At 36.8% G+C, this 19,999-nt stretch overlaps 1 protein-coding gene across 1 annotated transcript in view; it reads left to right on the top strand.

Annotated features, from left to right (window-relative positions):
• CACNA2D3 (calcium voltage-gated channel auxiliary subunit alpha2delta 3) overlaps positions 1-16,918 on the top strand; it is a 475,703-nt gene extending 458,785 nt beyond the window's left edge. Inside the window, exons 36-38 of the mRNA XM_075052542.1 lie at positions 14,650-14,762; positions 15,515-15,597; positions 16,569-16,918. Coding sequence (XP_074908643.1) covers positions 14,650-14,762; positions 15,515-15,597; positions 16,569-16,661 — 289 coding nt within the window. The 3' untranslated portion in view covers positions 16,662-16,918. The remainder of the gene's footprint in view (positions 1-14,649; positions 14,763-15,514; positions 15,598-16,568) is intronic.
• Positions 16,919-19,999: the final 3,081 nt, after the last annotated feature.

Raw genomic sequence — 19,999 nt, 5'->3', positions numbered from 1 at the left:
CTTTGTAGACCCACATCTTCTGACCTAGTTTTCTGTTTCATGGCCTCAATACCAATAAATATTTTTACAAGCAAGTGTATTGCTTAATACTTGTAATTCAAGAATGATGGGCTCAATCAGTCAAAATTAGGGTTCAACCTTATATACAGTGAGTCTTGAACTGACGCTGTGTTCAATGGTTAATCTGCACAGCATCTGTTGCATACTAGGCTCTTGATTCAGATCCATTTGAGTCAGTGGGATTATTTTCTGAGTTCTCCTTGGATCATGTTATAGATTAATCTGTTTGTGATATATACTTGCAAATCTTGATTACAAATAGAAGAAGGTATTTGTAAATATTTAGCTGAATATACACCCACTCCAATATTGCAAACCTATTTGAAAGACACTGGAAAACTCAGTATATTGTGAACAGGTTTGCCACAAAAGTTGCGCAAATACTCTGCTGCAAGAAAGTTCGTGTCACAGGTTACTTATTCAAGTCACTCTCTTTTGTTCCTACAGTGTCAGTCAGGTACTACTATAGATCCCTTGTATGAAAAAGGAGACTAAAAGCAGTCACTTAGTAGAAGTAAAAATGATGGCTGATGTTAATTGAAACCATATAATGTTACTTAGATAGGACATTTTGGAGCACAAATACTGCGTTATTGCTAACAAAGTCACAGTCATAGTGAACAAGGTCACAGAGTGAGAGTCAGAGGCTCAGTCTTATTGCACCCTGGGTGTGCTGTTACTGGTCTTACAGAAATATTCCACACTTCACAGTTACCAAGGGGAACACTGACCAACTGTAGTTACAAAAAATAAGCCTTGTTCTTATAAATGTTTTCAATCATAATTTTTAATCATGGGTGCTTGGATTTAAATCAAAGTATCTTCACAAATAAATCACACAGTAGAAAGGACTACATGCTAATTACTCCATAAATAGCTGGCTCACCTTTTCAGCCATTTCTGAAAGCTTATTCAATCAACGGAAGGGCACCTATACAAAGTCCAAAAGTGGACTTTGACTCAGGCACTAGATGTACACAGACCTATAAAATACACTCTCTATATGTAAACTTATCTCTCACTAGCAAAAAATAAATGCTACTTTGGGATAATTTGCAATGTTTAAAAACAATTTTCAAAAATATAGGTTTTATTAAGAAAGCAGGAGCCTAAAAGAAAATAAGAATTAACATAAGAATGTCATTAGGGTCACAGTTTGGCTGTCCCATCCCATAATTTTTTGTTATTCAATATCCCAATGATTATTAAATTAATCTGTTATTCAAACAGCAATCAAAAACAGGTCAACCCACATTTTCTAAGCACTGTCAACAAGAGAGGAAAAACTGGGATTTTTTAAAAATCTGAAATGCTTTCATATTTTCCAGTAAGCTATTCCCTTTTATAGCAAAAAGCTAAAAAAAAAAAAAAAAGCATTACTTCTGAAAACCCAGGGGATAGACTGTTGAATGTTCTATGGCAGCTTCAGTGTCAGAAATAGTTAATTTCTAAAGAGAAACGTTTTTTCTTTATCAATGTCAAATGGCACTCTTTCTGTTGAGTCAGAGCTACACTAATGCCAAACACACTTGGTATGGGTTTTAAAGGTGTTGTGCTGCTCAGAGATGTGTTTCTGATTAGACATTAAATTTGAAGTCTTTGGCTAAATCAGCATCTCAATGCTGCTTGCAGTTTTATGAGGTATTGCCCCAATGTGTTAGCCACTTTTTAATACAAGTAAGTGTGTCAACCAAAGTTCTTCACCAATTCTCACTGGTTACATTACCAGTTTTTGCCTTCTGGTGACCTCACCATTGCAAAGTTTAATTGCTGATACTTTAAAAGCACTAAAAATGTCTAAGAAAAGCATCCTTAGAAAGATGAAGTTGTTATAAATTAGAAAGGATGTTTTGATATTTGACCAAAGTTACCTGATCTTTTTAGTATATCCACTCATCTGTTTGTAGAACAAACAAACAAAAGTTTTCTCTAATTGCGAATTTCATTTTTTGCATGAGAATTCAGATGTTTTCATCTAGCTTCATTTAGGAAAATACCATTAATTTCAGCATTAACTCAGACTGCTATGAATGTGGGTATAGTTCTTCTGTAGGCACAGCAACTTACGCATCTGACTATTTATACCTTTAGTGTATATTTTAAAATTTCAAAGTTGCAAGGAACCATTTGAGTGCATAGTTGCCAAATTTGCGTGTTCAACTGTAAAAATGAGTATACAAATCAGGCAGCAGTTGCACAGTCAGATGCTTAAAAATCTGCCCTTTCAACCTCTCCTGTTCATGTGTGATGACATATTGGACTTGGATGCAGATCAAAAATCTGGCCTTACTTCCAATGACCCAGGGAGCAAAGCCCCCTTCTCTTTTAATTGCAGCACTCAGGGGTCCACAAGGTCAACACCAAAAACCCAGAGAAACTGTTTTGTTCCCAGTTGATTCTTTGTGCACAGACTTACCACACAAAATAAAGAGAAAAGTAAATATGAGAATGCGATATTCTCACTAGGGAAGCAAGGAAGTATGTAGCTACAATCATCATAACCCTGGGAAAGAATTAAATGCGTGTTTTAATTATGCAAGATGAATGTAAGTGTTCACTTTACTGTATATCACATGTAAATTCCCTGTTAAATTGATAGGAACTACTTATTTGATTAAACACCATCCCATGTATTACATATTTGGCCCATTGGAGTGTTAGTAAGCAGACAATTATTTACGGAAAATCATCAATAAAACAAATGCCTTCTTTTGCTTTTCTTATAGACTGGGCATTGAGTGCTGTTCATTGTCAATAAAAAGAGGTAAATGGCAGTGGAGTTACAGTTCAGGATGACACTGAACCCTTCGTGTGGATTTATAATGGCAAATTTCAGACTTGTCCACTGAATACACTTATTTGGCAGTAACAGATAAAATAACAATACAAATTAGATTCAGATTATTCAGGGCATGAGTATTAGTCTCAGGAATAGTGCAATCTGAAGACATTAAAATGGTAATGGTTTTCAAAAAACACTTAATCTTGCAACATACCAACATTTGCTAAAATATTTCTGCATTTCTTTCTCAGCAGAAGCTTGCCAAACTGCTGTACTTGATCGTGTTTAAAATGTGTAAATAAATACGCAGTTCAATTTCCCATGAAATAAATAATCATTTGCCTTTTCAGATGTAGTTAGTTTACTTCTAAACAAATCAGCTTGCCACATAAAACAATCAAAGCATCAAGGGCCAATTTCTTCTCATTTGGAGCTCTATCTATGTACATCAGAATATCCCTGGAGATTTCCTGGTGTAGTTTGGGCAGTAAATTATAGTCAGTCTTCAGAAGACATTTTGGGTTGTATTCATTTTACTGTATGCATTTTACAGGACCCTGAAGAAAACCAACGTTCTCTATATTTCACCATACTTTGTTTAGACTGTATGGTTTCGCACGCTTGCTTTTTCAGCAACTATACCAAGTGCACATGCGATACCATGGACAGAAATGGTTTTGACCTGTGCCCGTGTTGAGTCACAGGTGTGCTGTAGTCAAACTGCTCACTGCTGATCTTGGCAATGTTGAACAGATCTTCATTTCTGAGAGCTTGCTTAGGTGTGCATGGAAGTCAAGGAGTATCTTCAAGGGAAAGTATTTCACATACCTCAGTAGTTAATTGTTGAAGGCTCAAGGCTCAAAATCTTAATCTATAGCCATCTTGCACCTCCATTTTGAAAATCAGATCTTCCAGACTTGCAGAATACTTATGAGAGTTAAAGTCTTTATATTTGCGGCAACAGCTGTATTGGTAGAAACTTACCATAGCCAAAACCCCAAAACTCTAGAAGATCCCCAAAGTTACTTTTTTTCCTGTTCTTTCCTTGTAAAAAGTATCAAATTATGCAATTTAAACTGCTAGAATTGTTTATTAAAGGTCTTTATGCTTAGTTTAAAATCCTATATTGTGTGTTACCCACACATCTCCGCTTGCATGCTGAGTAACTTCCTCTTCACTCCAAAGGCAACAGTGATTATAATGTTTGTCATGCAGGTGCAATTTAAAGTCACTGTACGGGTAATTTAACTCTACCCTTTGATAATGTATATTTTAAATGACCAGTTCAGGAAACACTGAAGATTACTATTTTCATTTAAGAAAATAGGTATATGAAATAATAGGGCAAGACATATATGTTACCAGGCAGGCCTGTGCCTGCGAGTCATTAGTTTAACAATCCTTTGGACAGTTTTCAAGGTTGGGTTTTTTTGTTGTTTGCTTGGATTCTTTGTTTTTAAATAGACAAGGATTTCCAATGTTCCTTTTTTGTTTCAGAACTGTTTTAGTCTGCTTGAATTGAATTGAATTCAGGAGTGTTGTAGCTGCTCATACACAGAATGCCACCTTATATTGAAAATAGTTTTTCATTATTATCTCAGTTTCTATACCAGAGTGTTCCCCTCAAAATCAAAACCTTGGAGTTTGTTTATTTAATTGACAAAACCATGCAAATCTGTATTCAAATTCTCTCTCTCAATTTGCTTGGCATTGTAATCATCATAAAAAAGCTAGAGAATGAAAGAATCACTATGGATCAATGGAGAAAAAGTATATTTAATGTAAAAAAAATTCTGACCATAGTAATCATTTTCAAAGGGCATTTTTCATGGCAAGGAATATATATCGAATGAGAGGGGGACTCTATAGAAGGAAGAGAAAGGTGAGGAAATGTATGGTGGTCTTTTCTTGCAGCTGTGTGCATCTTCTTCATTAGGAGACTTCATAGCACTGACCATGTGGTCCATCTGTAAGTACTGTAAAATCTTGGAGACACATGGGTCAGCTTCCTAGCAATTCAGTCTACTAATGTTGTCATTAGTTTTGCTGTAGGTTTTTTTCTGACAAGTAGGATGAGATGTGCTCTCTCTCTTAACTGCCCAAATGAGTCTTCCAAATGTCTTCCAAATAAGCCTAGAGCTGAATTGCTTGAGAAGTTTATAAATAAAACTTCTGCGTGGGAAGGTGGTGATCCCTACCCATTCACTGTTCATAGTTAAGCTCAGTAGTGCTATAAAATGTAAATATTACTCTGCTTCAAGTTAACATAATTTTACATTTTAAAGAAGCAGTAATAAATATTAAACAAATGATAGATAGTAGCCAACACAATGAAAGGATATTTGTAATGACAGGAGATTCAAAAAGTTGTATGAATGCCATAATATATAAAGCTGAGTAGTAATGTATATATCAAAGATGGCTTGGAGAAGGAAAACTCATTAAAATTGGGAAACATTGCAGTGAATTTTTAAAGCCAGGCACACTTGTGAAGAATTGCTAATACTAGGAAATTCATTTGAATTTATAATATATTCGTATTACATTATAGTCTGATGAAAAACAATGCAAACATGACTTAGGCATCTGTACATGTAGCACTTCTCTTTATAAAGGATTTGAGAGCTTAATGGATATTTAGTAGCCTTTAACTTGGAAAAACAACTGTGACTCTTAAGATTCGAGTGCAGTGCAGGGAACATTTATATATTACCTAAAATATTACTGAGTTTTAACTATCTATGGAGAAGACGACATGCAGTGTACTTAATTCTGTCAGATGTGGCCTTCTCAATCTTTGCTAAAGTTTACGTTTACAGAACTAAATTAGCAACATCCTTGCAAAGCACACTGTGGGCACATCCGATGAGCACTTTAGTTCTAGGGTTTATTACACTTTTAATGTGAATCTCCTGATCATCTCTGCTTTTTATACTTCAGTTTGCGTTGTGTAGCTCTTTGCTAGAGCCAAGTCATCTTCGTAGATGAGACTGGACCTAAAGCTGAAGAGTAGTTACCAATTCATGCAATTCCAAAGTTACTTTTAGAATGTCATGTGATACTTGTGAGCCTTCCTAAATCAGAGGAAATCAACTGGCTTTTTAATCTCTAAATTATATTTAGAATCTAGCTTAGAAATCATCTAGTATTTTAAAAACATTACCTGAGATAACTCTCAATACAAACCACAGCTACTTAAGTAGGGCTAAAAAAACCTCTGCTAAAAACCACATGTTGGCTAACATGCTATAGTAGAACTGCATTTTCCAGTCTGGATAATTTTTCTCACCTCCCTATCATTGTCCTGCTAACCAGGTGCCAGCGTCAAAAAGCAAAGTCCAAGCTTTAAGAGACCTCTGATATGATTTGCTTTGTGCCGATTACGGTATCTCCTCTGTTGTTCATTGTGAGCAGTTTACCACAGAATCAGGTAACCACTCTGCCTATGGAGACCCCCTTATGCCACGCTCTCAGCTCAGGTTTGTTCAGGGGTATGAACCTCGACTCATATGTAAAGCTTGTGGGATTTCTGAGCTCGGTTTCTTTGCAAAAATTTTGCAGACCATTTTAAACCTAGTGATCTGAAACTCTCCATTATCTTACATCCTCATAAGGGTGGGTGGCTGGACTCGAAAGCTTAGGAGCACAGTCCAATTCCTCATTACACAAAGTACTTTTTTTCCTCCTAAAGTCTGGGCACTCAAAGTTTTTGGACATTTGTAACATTTCTAATATGCAGTTGGTAAGGGACTTTTATCTGAGCATCAGTTATTTGAGAAAGCATCCCCTGATTGATAATGAAAGAGGGCTGGCCCTTCTGGGTTTCCTAACTGAAGCAAAGTGGTTGCCAACCATGCCACAGCTCTCCGGGGTTGCAAGCCTTCGGCAGACGCAGGAACGGTGGGGATGACATTGTTCATTTGAATCCGTGATTCTAAACTTTGCTTTGAGTAGGTATGTTTATACCGACACCAGATTGTGCTACAGTCAGTCAGGCTATACGTGGTAGCAATATTTTGCTAGTATGGGGTCAGGTTACAGGCCTGAGGCTGAGAGGTTATCTGTCTCTTTTTATACAAGAGAACCACTAGCTGCTTTTTTTTCATATACTTTAACTGCTCCAGCTCTCAGAAATGTTGTTATTGGCATACATGTTATTTTTATAAATTGCATTAAAGATATTCCATTCTCTATCATCATTTATCTGAAAAAAACCCAAGTAGCCCAACTTGACTGTGATATAAACATTTCATTCATTCATTTAAAAAATGTGATAAGTGAGAGAAATGTGGGTTGGAAATGTAGCCAGCAGCCTGGAAAGCACATGATAGGAGTTGGGAAACAGCACAGCGGATATCTGCACTTCAGCTGAATGCTTAAAGTTTGTTCCAGACCATTAGGGTTGAACATTTGCAACCAACAGTTATGTGAGTAACACATATTTGAGTGCAGAGTGCACAATATTTTCCATTTACTGTACCCTGGTGCTGGTATGTTTTTTCTTTCTCTAAAAAATAGGAAAGATTGAATTTGACAGATATGAAATGTAATCCCAAAGTAACAACTAATCTTAATCCAAAATACTCAAACTTCATTAACGCAGGTTTGCACTCAAAAAATACACTGAAAGGCCCCGAGGGGAATGGCTGAATTTACAGAGATGCTCAAGCATCAGAGCGCCCAGTGGGGGCTATCTGAGTTGAGTACCATGGAAATTCAGACTACTTTTCCACATCTTTGTGCACATGTTTAGGTTGCCAATTTGAAAATATTGCCCTCAGTTTATTTCAGTTCAAACTCCTCGCAGTGAAATTCTTCCATACTTTGTGGGATTCATCCACACGGGCAAAACAACTGGTAGCTAAAAGATCTTTTCTGTTGCCTCCTAAAAATGATTGATATGATTATGTAAGTACAGGAGTGACATATGCTAATGCAACAATGAGATATTATTCTAGTCATAATTTGAATGAAAGTCCCATAGTCATTCACTATAACATTAAACAATAGTATTAAAGTGTTCCTACGGTCATTACAGAAACAAATGAAAAATACCCATATGGTTTGGGGTTTTTTTCCCGCTTGAATCAGGCTGTTAAAGCTCCTGAACATGAAATTAAAGATGAATCTGAACAGCCATTTACATGTTTATAGGATTAAAATCCCACCTAAACCATGTGTTTATCATGACCACATACTCTACTGCGTAGCATCTGTTGTCATGAGCACAGATTTAATAGCAGCATACTTCTGTAAAATTAAAAAAAGTATATTGTTTGTAATATATACCATATAACTCAATAACTGTTACTTATGAACAAGCGTGTTTTAAACCAAAGCAAAGTAATGCAGTATTTCTGTGAGAAAACAATAATTAAGTTTTAACTAGAAACACACAGCATTGTTTTTAAACAAGTTGAATTGCTTTTAATGTTGGTGCTGTGCTTAAATCATCTTCAAATCACAGAGAAATTTCTCCCATTCTGTAGGATAATGGGAAGGTATTTTCTTCAAATATTTTTGTTCCTCTAGTGTAGTCTTATCCTGTAAGTATCTTCAGAGTTCCATGCTGCTTGTCATTCATTTTGTTCCCTCAAACACTTTGCAAACTTTGCAACTGTCTGAAGAAAGAAGGGAAAAATGGGTCTGAAAATTGGAGATTTCTGAAGGCTATTAGGAGGTTTATGACCATTCTTTGTTGTTGAAACAAGTCGTGTAGCGGTGTCACTGGCCACCAGCTAATAGCAGCATGGTTGTAAGCCAGGAAAAGGAAAACAGTTCAGTGCAAGTGAACAATAAATGGTGGTATTTGGGATCCTCAGTCTGAACAGCCTAACATGACTGCGCCCCCTCTAAGGCTGTCTGGCCCACCCTCGGCCCTGCACAAAATATGCTGCATTCAACACATTTCCTTACGACTGAGTGTGTCTGGGGCTATGTAAATGGCTGCTTATTAGTAGGGGAACCTCAGGTCTGTTTTCAGTTTATATCCCATCCAAAACTTAACATCAGTGGACAAGGAAATGGATTCTCTCTCCTGCATGGAAATACAGACTAAGCTGTTTAACAGTAATATTGATTTCCTTTAATAGCAGAGGTTATAGTCAAATAGTAGAGAGTAAACAACTTAAAGGTTAGGTTTGCTTAGCTGGACAAGACACGTCTCTTGCATGTTTGAAATTGAATTACCTTAGCTTTGCCTGTTATGGATCCAGCTATGTTAGGGAAGGAAAGTTGAAGCCAGCAGCATCTCAGAGACAAGATGTTAAGCCTACCACATACAGATTTTGCACCTTATGATTCAGGTAGTTGTAGTGAAGCAATGACCTGCATTAAGGGAAATAAGTGACTTAGAGAAGTGTGTGATTTTCAAGTTGGCCAGTAAACCGGTCTTCTTCCTTCAGGAGATATAGAAGCCTCATGATTACAGCAGCCAGGAATCAAAAAAAGGGTCTAGCTCTGCCTTGCTACTGCTCTGCCTATTTTCATCGATGGGAGATGCTCCGAAATCCCTAAGGGGACAGACCGCAGAAGCCCCGCGACAAAGCCACCTGCTGCAGCGACTAATAACCACCTTCTCTCTGTCCCTTTCTTACTGCTTGTCCCAACATCCCTGCCCCTTCCCTCATCTTGCAACATTTCCCTCCTTTCCAGGGAAGCTTGTCCCTCTCCCTTACTGATGCTTTGCCACCCAAGAGGTTCAGAGGCTGGAAGATGAAAGGAAGAGAAAGAAGCACATGGTGCGGAAAGAGGGCGGTGCACCAAGGGTAGTGTCAGCTCAATCCCTACTCTGCTACTGCCCTGAGTATATCTTCTAATTATTCCTCCTTACAGGAGAAAGTAATTCTTGTAATAAGAAAAAGAGCTGACCTTTTTGAAATTATGTTTGTTGGTTTTGGTTTTTTTAAACATAGTCTGTGGAAGAAATTATTATGATCAAAATATAATATAACTGTATTAAAATATTTATATATACAAGCAAAAGGAAGAGATTCAAACTGGAAAATAGAACCAGGTTTGAATGTAGTGTGCTGGCTCTTTTAGAACAGGTGTTGTAGCCTGCACTTAGCTTTAGGCATCACATTTCACCCCATTCGGGATGCATTTCTCTGCAGGATCACTATTCGGCCATTAAAGAGAGAGAAAGACCCTCCTGCAGAGGATGATTCAGATCACCGAAGCCAAGCTCCTGCTCTGAATTATCCTTGAATAGTCTGCGGCTCTGCATGTACTCTGTTCAAAGTTGGGGATGATTACCCTTCTAATGCAGGAACCTGAGTTCCATGCACAAAGGCAGCTGGTGTGACTGCCCTCCAAGAGTTGTATTACAGTCCTGTTATGATGCTTTCCGTATTCTAGGCTATCTTAAGAAATTAGAAAGAACTGGTTCTCTGTGGGAAGAGTCATTTAGCCACCAGACACACATTAAAAGTGTGCTTTCTTATCATGCCTTCATAAGCATAACTTTAGCAAATATGATTATGAATGCAGTAGTACTTGAATTCCAAGTCTTCCTATTTCATTCCACAATAATAAATTAATTTTCAACAGATAAATACTTGCACTTTTGAGCAAATATTTACTATTTCCAAGTAAAACATGAAGCTGGTTTTTTTTCCCAAATCAATTTGTATATTTGTGTGGATGCTTTTATATCAGCTGATACAGAAATAGGTTAGAAAGAAACAGATAAAGTGTGTGCAACATGAGAAAAGTCTTGTGTAATGCTCTGACTCAAAATGCAGAGTTTCTTGCAGATTTACTATTCTTATTTTTAGTTCATTAACAAAACAGTTTGGCATGACTAGATTTTCTTCCTCCTTTCTCTGCCCCTTCAAAGTATTAAGTGTCTTCCTTCCTCACCTTCCCCACAAAGCGAAGAAGCAGTTTGTGTTCGGGTCTGTTTTAAGTCTCTGAACCTGCACATCAAATAAACCAAACTAGTTCCTTGGTGCATGAAAGATGGAGGAGAAATTGTTAATAAAGCTCTTATTGACTCAAAGTGGCTTCAACGTAACAGGAACCCAAACAGTTTATTCCATTTTGTATATGGAGACATATGCAAGGCTTTTTCTGTGCTGTCACTATCAAATGATGGTGATGATACTGGTGTAAAGGAAAAAGGTTCAAATCAAAAGATTTACATTACTTAACACAAAAAGAGCTTTACCATTTAAACATGAAACTTTCTCCATAAATATTAGACATTCTTTTGTTTGTTAAACCAGCAAGAAAGTTCAATAAAAGCCCTTACTCTGTCCCTGAGAGTTGGCTCCCATACTGCCAGTGACACAAATGACGGCCTAAGCCAGCAGGTGTTCAGAAATGCTTATTGTAATATAAACTTTAGAGACTCACAGTGGAGCTCACTTAAAAGACAAGACCATTTTCATTACTTTGTCAGCAACTTTCCTTATTTCCCACTGCAGTCATGGAAGCTGTTCAGCATTGCTGGAGTTTTTTCTCCCTTGCAACTGAATCTTGGCATACGCAGGGAAACATTTTGGTGGAATATTTCAGTATTTGAAAGGCTTTGTTCTCACTGTGTATATGCATCTTTTGTTTTCTGTGAATGTTCAGCTCCTGAGACTTACTGGCATGAACATTCACTGAAAATGAATTTCAAAGATGTATGCGCATGTCACCATGGAAACTGAAAGCTGAACTCAAACAGAAGACCTGCTGCTGGGATGATTGTGTGCTTTATCCAGTTTGGGCATGGAAGCAGTGAAGCAGTGCCATGTGAATTATCTGAATAGTCACAGAGCAACTGCAGTGGTTGTGATTGGCAGAAACTTCTTTGCCATTGATCTGGTGAGGGTAAGAATACCTCATGACTGTGAAATGATCTTAAATTACAGCAGCTGAAAGAAGTATAATTTGCTTGTGCACATTCTATTAATAGAAAAGAAAGCTAAACTGGACATATTTTTTTTTTGCCCTTAATTATTTGCTCAACTCGATCTCTGTCTTCAGTCCTCTCTCTTCACTTGTTGATAAATTAATCCTTTGCCTGTGACCTCACAAGTCAATGACTGGTGAGGACAGGCACTTGGCTTTACAACTTCAAGATTATGTTTGAGAATTGTGAAAGGGAAAACATTTATTTACTGCTGGTGGAAGGTAACATTTTCTTTTTAATTTATATCTAGTATGGTGGATGAGAAGCTAGCTGTTCCACTTTGCAAGTTATTCTTATGCACTATGGAAACAAAGCTGCAGTGAGCCAAAATTTTCATCTTTTTGTGGGTGACATCTTTTTTAGATGACAGTCACATGTTCTGTGGATGTCATCATAAGGTTAGACACTTCACAAAGATCTGTAATAGATAAACAGACTGTAGATTTGTAAGAATATTTGCTATTTAGTAGACAGAACCAGTGTAATTAGTTGATATCTACTATACAATTCCTAAAGTAGGAAAGTTTTTTTAACATAATATATTGCTTTTTGTAGTTCCTTTAATTCATAATTTCCATCAATCCATGCATATACTGCATTCCCCAGGTCTAGCAAAATTTTCTGTAAGTGTAGGACTTAATTCCTACCTTTGTAGTTTTTGACTTTTTTTGTCAGAGAAGCCATATAGTAATTTACTCGGCATCATAGTTCTGTAGTGGAAACTTTCTTCTGTCTTGAAGTGCTTTCTGTTTTCATTCCAGCTAGGTGAAGTGATAGGAAAAGCTCCCAAATTTTTATTTACTTCTCCCCACCCCCCCCACCCCCACCCCCTTCTTTGGGGAAGCAATAGCCTATACCATGCGGCCCTTACGCCACCTCAGAGAAGTGGGGGAAAAAGAAGAAATAAAATGGGAAATGTGCCCACCTTTCATGAAATGGCACCTTTAAGCCTGGCTGTATGGTACATGCTTTCTCACAGGCTTCAGTATTTACTGGGGGGGCACAAAAAAGGGGCTGTCACAAAAGGTCTTGGAGTCAGGCACGCCATAGGTACAACAGAAGAGTGATTACTCCCTTCTCATCAAAAAGAGAAATTCATCATTTGGCATCCAGTTAATTGTTACAACACTTTCTACCCTTCAGGTCCTTTTCTGAGCTAGTTTTAAAGACACAATACATAGAAGTTTCAGATTGCACAAAATCCAAATACTGCTAATTCCTGGGAATGAAATTAATTTTTTTTTCTATTCTTTAGGGTTTGATTTATTCATAACTGTTTTGAGAAATTCATGCAGTACAGTTTTGCTGTTATTGTCCGTTAAAGGTTTTCCCTCCTTTCCTTTTATTGGCCCCATTTCTCCCACACACAAATCCACAAAGCCACAGATGCTCAATTACAATGATGTCAGTCTTGCTACATGCTCCAGCTGTTTGGTAGGTACATTTATAAAGTTGAGCCTTTTACATTATGCCATAAATGTATATTTCATGTATAAACATAAAGCTAACATATTGCAGATCACTCTAAGTGTAATTTTAATGGAGGTTCAGTAAGTTTAAAAAATACTGAAAAGTGTTTAATCTTTCCGTTGGCAACATTTTTATAGTCAGTTTTCCAATTTTTTTTTTCTGAAGCTAGGTTTGAATATTCCCTGCCCCCTCCACTATTTCATCTTCTGTGATCTTTGGAAAAAGCAGGGAGTTATTTTAGTAAGACAATATGTATTTTAAATAAAGATGTCTGAGGAAAAATATGTTTCTCTCCACATCTTCTTGGTGCTCAAACCCTCACTTAACGTTCTGTACATTTACCAGCATACCACATTGAAAAACACCTAATTCCTGGAATTGCCATTTTTCAATGATATTCAATATGGCAGATATTCTGTTGATACCATATACAAATTCTGACAGATTGTTTTAAAAAATTTTCAAGAATCGGGTATAAGCCATAAAGCCTTTCTTTGTGTTGTGTCCCGAATTTCAAAGAAAAGGCTAAACAGTGCCTACTTGGCTCTGCCTCCTCCCCCTTTTCTCTTTGGTACGTGCTTAGGAGTTTGGCTCATTGTAACTCTGTGGATCATTGAATAGTGCCCACAGGATCCTTCCCTGGTCTCCCCTGGGTGCTTTCCTTCTTACAAGTAATGTCTTTATTTCTCACTCTCCTTTTGAGTTGCCTACTTTGTCTTAATTTGAATGTGGTGCTGAGTTATCACCATATTTGTACCATATAGTCGTCATTATTCTAAAATAAATCTCCTCGCTTAGGAAGATTTTGAGGCTTAATCTCTGTTTTGTTGGCTCAGTAATAAAACGACTCCCAAGAGGACAGATGAAAGCTGAGATCTTTCCCAGTAGTTCATGTTGCTTCAAGCAAGAGCCAGAGCGAATAAAGGCCCTAATGTGATTGTAGAGGCTAAAGTTTGGGACCGAGAGTTATCACTACGTGGCTGCAGAAGAACCTCTGTTATTTTTTGCAGATTGGTTTCATGTGTACTTAAAAATTCCAGATCATAAATACATAGCTAGATATTCATAATAGAGCAGAGATTCAGGATTGAAATCTGAAAAAGAAAAAAATGTGATAAACTCCTTGGTAATTCACTTGTGTCTCAGTCTTTGCTTTAATGTCTCGGCAGTATAAGCCTATCCATTCTGCTTCACTTGTGAAACTTTCAGGTTCATGTACATCTCAGAATGGACAACCATATTCTGTGAACTGAGGGAAGCATTGTCCAAAGCCCTCTAATTCTACAGGGTGTGGAGATATAGTATGATATATAAAGTCAATGATATTTGTGACTATAATACAGGCGTTGTTGACAAGTTCAAAAAGCCCTAACAAAACCTGTTGCTCAGAAATACAGATGATGTCACCATTATTTGATTTCTTTTTAATTTGCAGGTCTTTTGTTATCCAGCAAATCCCAAGCAGCAATCTCTTCATGGTGGTAGTAGATAATGAATGCTTCTGTGATTCTGTCCCACCAATTACCATGGCACCTATAGAAATAAGGTATATCCTTTTATTTGCAAAGTTGTCAGAAGGAGATTCAAGATCCAAATGTTGAAAAATTTCTTATTATGTAAAACTTGCAACATGACTTAAGAATGCATTGTTACCAATTATAAAGTGCTGGGTCTGTTTGAAACTAAGCCAGCTGAGAATGCGTTCTTACTTATTTTCAAGGAGAATTCACTTTTTTTTTTTTTTGAACAGCCAGTACAAATTAAGCAAACACACTTATTCAAATTAGGCCCTAAGTATGTGATTTCCTTATAAGAATGGAGCTCCTGATATTGGAACTTATAAAACTTACAATATAGCTAACTTTTTATTTTAGGGTTGGACTGGAATACTGAAAATATTTCAGAATCCTGCTTTCCAAAAATATAAAAATGTAGTAAAATAAATATATCACTTGATTTTTAGTTGTCCCACATTTTATTTTGTGCTCCTCTGTAGTTCAGGATTTGTTTTCTCACAGAAGTTGGAATTTATCAAAAGTAGCCTGCAGTGTGCTTTTATTGCAGACTTATTATGGAAAGACAGGTCAGCAGTGTAAGTGCAAATGATACTCTCTAAACTACAGATCACTGAGGAGAAAGTAGTAGAATTACCTTCTACCTTTTTTTGTGTTGACCACACATATCACCTTGGGTTTCTTATGGAGGGGAAGGAAGGAGCTGAAAGATTTTCATTATATTCATTTCAAAACACTCACATAAAAATGCAATGTTCAGAATATCTCTCCTTAACTACCTTGTACATAATGAATCCCTTAAATGTGAACGTTTAAAATCTCAGAAGATAAGACGACGCCCAGAATCTTGTCATGGATTTCACCCTGAAGTAAGTTTCTATCTACTTTTCCTTTCTTTTGCAGTATGGTAGATGTTTTATTTCTTTAAAAAAAAAAAAATAGGAAAAGTATATTCTAAGATGAAACATCAGGAAATATCCTGAATACTCAGAACACAGTAGTAAGGGAAGTGAGTGACACTGTAAGTGCTGCAGATCTTTTTAGTACTCTTGTAGACAATGTCTCGACTTGCTGCTTTTGTAGACTGTTTTGTATCATATAAGAGAACGTGGTAGGATGTGAGCACAAACTGGCAGCCCGGAATATCTGAGAACCTACTCTGGCTCAAGCACTGACCACAAGACTCCTCATTAGAGATGGTTGGGAACTTTGTGCTGTTAATGTTTTTTTCAGTAACTAGTTTCAGAATCTCAACTGTCATGCTATAGTTTACACATAAATATATCACTTGATTTTTAGTTGCCACACTTTTTATTTTGTGCTCCTTTATAGTTCAGGATTTTTTTTCTCACATAAGTTGGAATTTATCAAAATTAGTCTGCACTGTGCTATTATGTTTACACATTATATTGCTTGGGGGGGTCACTACACATATTTACTACTCTGTGTTCTGCATAGTACTCTTACTTGTATAGGGCCACGGAGATCTGATAGAGACCGGGATGTGATTACAGTGGCTTGTACAGCATATGTTCACAGACATCCATTTTACTCTGGAGTAACTTTATTTCATGCCTTCGATGGTGTAATGCAATGTAGAATGAGATCTAAAATATGGCATGGAGGGGACTGTGTAATGCTTGTTGATCATGCTCACCTTCAGTCTACAGTCTAAACTTGTTCAAACGAAAATGTGTACCTGTATTACTTCCTGAGTGTATTTAGTTCATGGGTTTTGTTGTTTGTACCAATCCTCTTCTGCCTCTGTAGTTTGGTAATTAATTATGTATCATAATTGAGTGTAAAGGCTTGTGTTTATTTTCCTTTTTTTTTTCTTTAGGAAAATGCAAGAGAATGTGGTGGTGTCTCAGGCCTTAGTGCTAAACCTCCTCTTGTTCTTCTTCCTCTGCTGTTGGCGATTTTCTCAAGGTGACATTGACTGATGTGTTCAATTGGCATGCTAATACATGGATAAACTGTGAACTGGGAAATGGTGCAACATAGAGGACATGAAATATAGTCAGAGCATCAGCATTTCATGATTTTAAACTGTTGGTGATGTAAATTCTTAAAGATATGTTGAAAAAAGATTTATCTTTTTACTTTGCAAGTCATGCAGATGTGAATTTGGCATATGGTAGTCATGATTCATCAAAAAAGGACTTGGTAGATAGAGGTGACCATTGCTTTGTCCCATTGAAAACAATTTAAAACTGTGTACTTTTTTCAATAAAGTATATTAAAATCACAGTTTCAGAGTGTATTTTAAGTATGATAATATATTTGTTCTATTAATTAATGATGAGAAGAGAATAAAATAAATGGAAGATGTTTTATTATGCTTTTAGCCTATTTCTGAAAAAAATCAGAGAAGAAAATGTGGAGTTAGCTTTTATAATAAGGCAGAATAGCTTTTATTAACAAGTCAAGGGAACACGTGCATGTATGGAGCTGAGCAGGTAATACGCTGTGCTGATTTATAGTGAAGGTTTTGTTTCTGGAAATAGCTATAAAACATCTCAGCCACATTTAGAAAGTGAGCCAAAGCCTTATTAAAGCCTTTTCCCTAACTTGGGTAAGCTTTAGATTAAATTGGTTGATTTGGTTGCAGATGGCAAAAATAAATACTTTTCATTTATTACAATTTGTGGGGAAGATATGTAAAATAACCTATATAAAAGGATGATACTGTTCCGTCAATGTTCTGCCCTATAGACGTCACGCCAACTAGGAGAAGCTTGTTATGAGGAAATTCGAAAGCAAAGAAAGTTTGAATTACAACACATCTGCATCAGCAGAACTCATTATGGTTTTCACTGAGAATTCATTGAGGCTCACCCTCAGTGGGCAAAGATCAAGACCAATATTTTTTTATTCTAGACCTTACGTTCTTCTTTGTAAGGGAAATGAGAAGATAAAGAAAATAAGATTTCTGAGTCTTTTAAAATCCTGTACAAAGAGGGATATTTATCCTACCTCTAGTATAATGAGTATATTCCTCTTGTAGTTGGTAGTAATGTCCCTGTTGTGGATATGTTTGCTGAAGATCTTGATCTTTGAAGTATGATCTTTGGAGTTTTATATGAAGTAGAATGCTATCAAGAGAGTAACGTGACCTTCTAACAATATCATACATTAGATGCAAAATAAAATGCCACTGTTCTAAATCTGGTGCTTGAAAATTGCAGTTTCCTGATTGGGAGTGAGTATGCTTTTAGCATTAGATAAACGCTAAGCAGATTTGCTGTGTATCTTAGGGCAAGAATAGGGACCTAAGCCACTGAGAGGGGCTTTGTTTTAAGCAATACTATCCAGCTTCTAAGAGGAAGAACAAGTAAAGTAAAATTTCCACTTCAATGCTTTAACGGGTTCAAATGCACTGGTACTTCCTGTGGTACTGAAACCATGCAGATCTTTGTCTGGACTCATAATTTTCTTTTCCTCACCTTTTTTTGGTTAGGAGTGTTTTCCTACAGACTTCTCTGTCCTTCCCTGTTGGTCTCAAAATCAGTCACTATGGGAATAATTTTCCAGCTGACATTCAGTCAATCTGTTGTCCTAGCGACATGCTCTGTTTACTAAGCTAATTGGGAATTCAGAGCATTTTCTACACTTGGACCAACACAGATATCCTGCAGTTCTTTGCTTGGTTTTAGTCTGAGCACCATTCCCCCTTACCCTCCATCATTCTCCCCAAAATTAATCTCAATACTTTATTTATAAAGTATTTTAGTTTCTGATTTTTCTCCTGAGTTTCTGGAATGCACACCACTACAGCCTCATATTGTCCGATGCTGTTCTTTCTCAATGCAAGTTAAATGGCAATGTTAAATGTTTATAAACCAACACAGTCTAGGTGATTTTTCCTTGTTAGTAGAAAGCAAAAAGAAAAATCTTTCTCATTAGAGCCCTTGAAAAGCTCTGCATACAAATGCTTATCCTGTCTGATGTATAAATCATCATTGGTCTTACAAAGAAAAGAAATACATTAAAGAAGAAAATTTATTTCTACTGAACCAAGATGAAAATGCCTAATAATAATTCATTGTTAATTTTAGAAAGAGGTGGACAGTTCTGTAATTAGAAAGGAGCCAGGGAGTAACAAGAGAGATTAAAATATGACAGTCTAAATTAACATTGTGAAATAGATTAAAATATGGGTATGCAAATGAATATTGCTCAGAGAAACGTGACAGTTCATTTTCACGCATTAAGACAAAGTTAAAAAGGCAGAATGTATTGCTGTACACAAACAAGTTACTATGTAAAACAGGATAATCCAAGTAGGTTGCTAAGTGCAAAAACATTTGTTATGAGTTGCCATTTCTTTGCTAATGAAGACATCTTTTTAATTTTGTATTTATTCCTTTAGAAGTTTCTGATGCAGTGTGAATTCAGGTTCATAAACCAGTAGTTTAGGAGAAATGGAGATGTTGCCTTGGGTTCATATTTACGGATCTTTGCCTATACAGGACCTCGTATTCGATTGGGTATGTTCAGTCACTGACATTCGTGTTGCTTTTTCTGGATTTCAGACATCAGTCATGAGTGCATGAAACAGATCAACAGTAGGCCAGTGATAATGCTGTGAGATATCTATTTATTTGAACTAATTGGCTGCATCTTTGCTAGTAAAGTGAGTGTGTCTGGAAACTTTTCTTGGCACTGAGGCCAACTGGCTCAGAGTGGCGTGTGTATACTTATGCAAGTAAGGTCTCGTGGTCTCCAAAACGGAGTAGCTGCAGTACGAACAGCCGATGTCCAAACTCAGAACTGATGATTATGAGTTTTATGGGACAAAGCTAGCTGACACAGGCCGAAAGCATGCCAAGGGCTGTTTGAAACAGTTTTACAGAAAAGCTGATCTCATTCTAATGCATAGGAATGTTCCTGACTGTTAAGTTTACCAGTCTGTATGTCATCATTAGCTCTGAAACACTTAGAAGGCATGAAGGTACCATGAAGTGGGTCTGCGCTGTCATATCACAACCTGTGGCAGGTCATAGAAGGTGGAATTTAATTTTTGTGACCTCTCTAATCCTAGGTGCTACTCCTCTCAAATCCTAAAAATATCATGCAAGGTCTGATCCAAAGTCCAATGTAGTCAGTGCCAAAACACAGATGTATACATATGCATACATACAGCTGCATATATGTAAACTATATGCATTTTTAATAAACGGGAAATTCAGACATCAGCTATATTTTTTATCTCCCTGAATCTGAGGTCAGATCCAAGGAGAACCAGGACAACTGTACAACCACTTTCTA

The sequence above is a fragment of the Buteo buteo genome, chromosome 21 (genome assembly GCF_964188355.1).
Source record: "Buteo buteo chromosome 21, bButBut1.hap1.1, whole genome shotgun sequence".
NCBI lineage: Eukaryota > Metazoa > Chordata > Aves > Accipitriformes > Accipitridae > Buteo > Buteo buteo.
The sequence above is the reverse complement of the archived record's forward strand: the minus strand, read 5'-3'. Positions and strand labels throughout refer to the sequence as shown.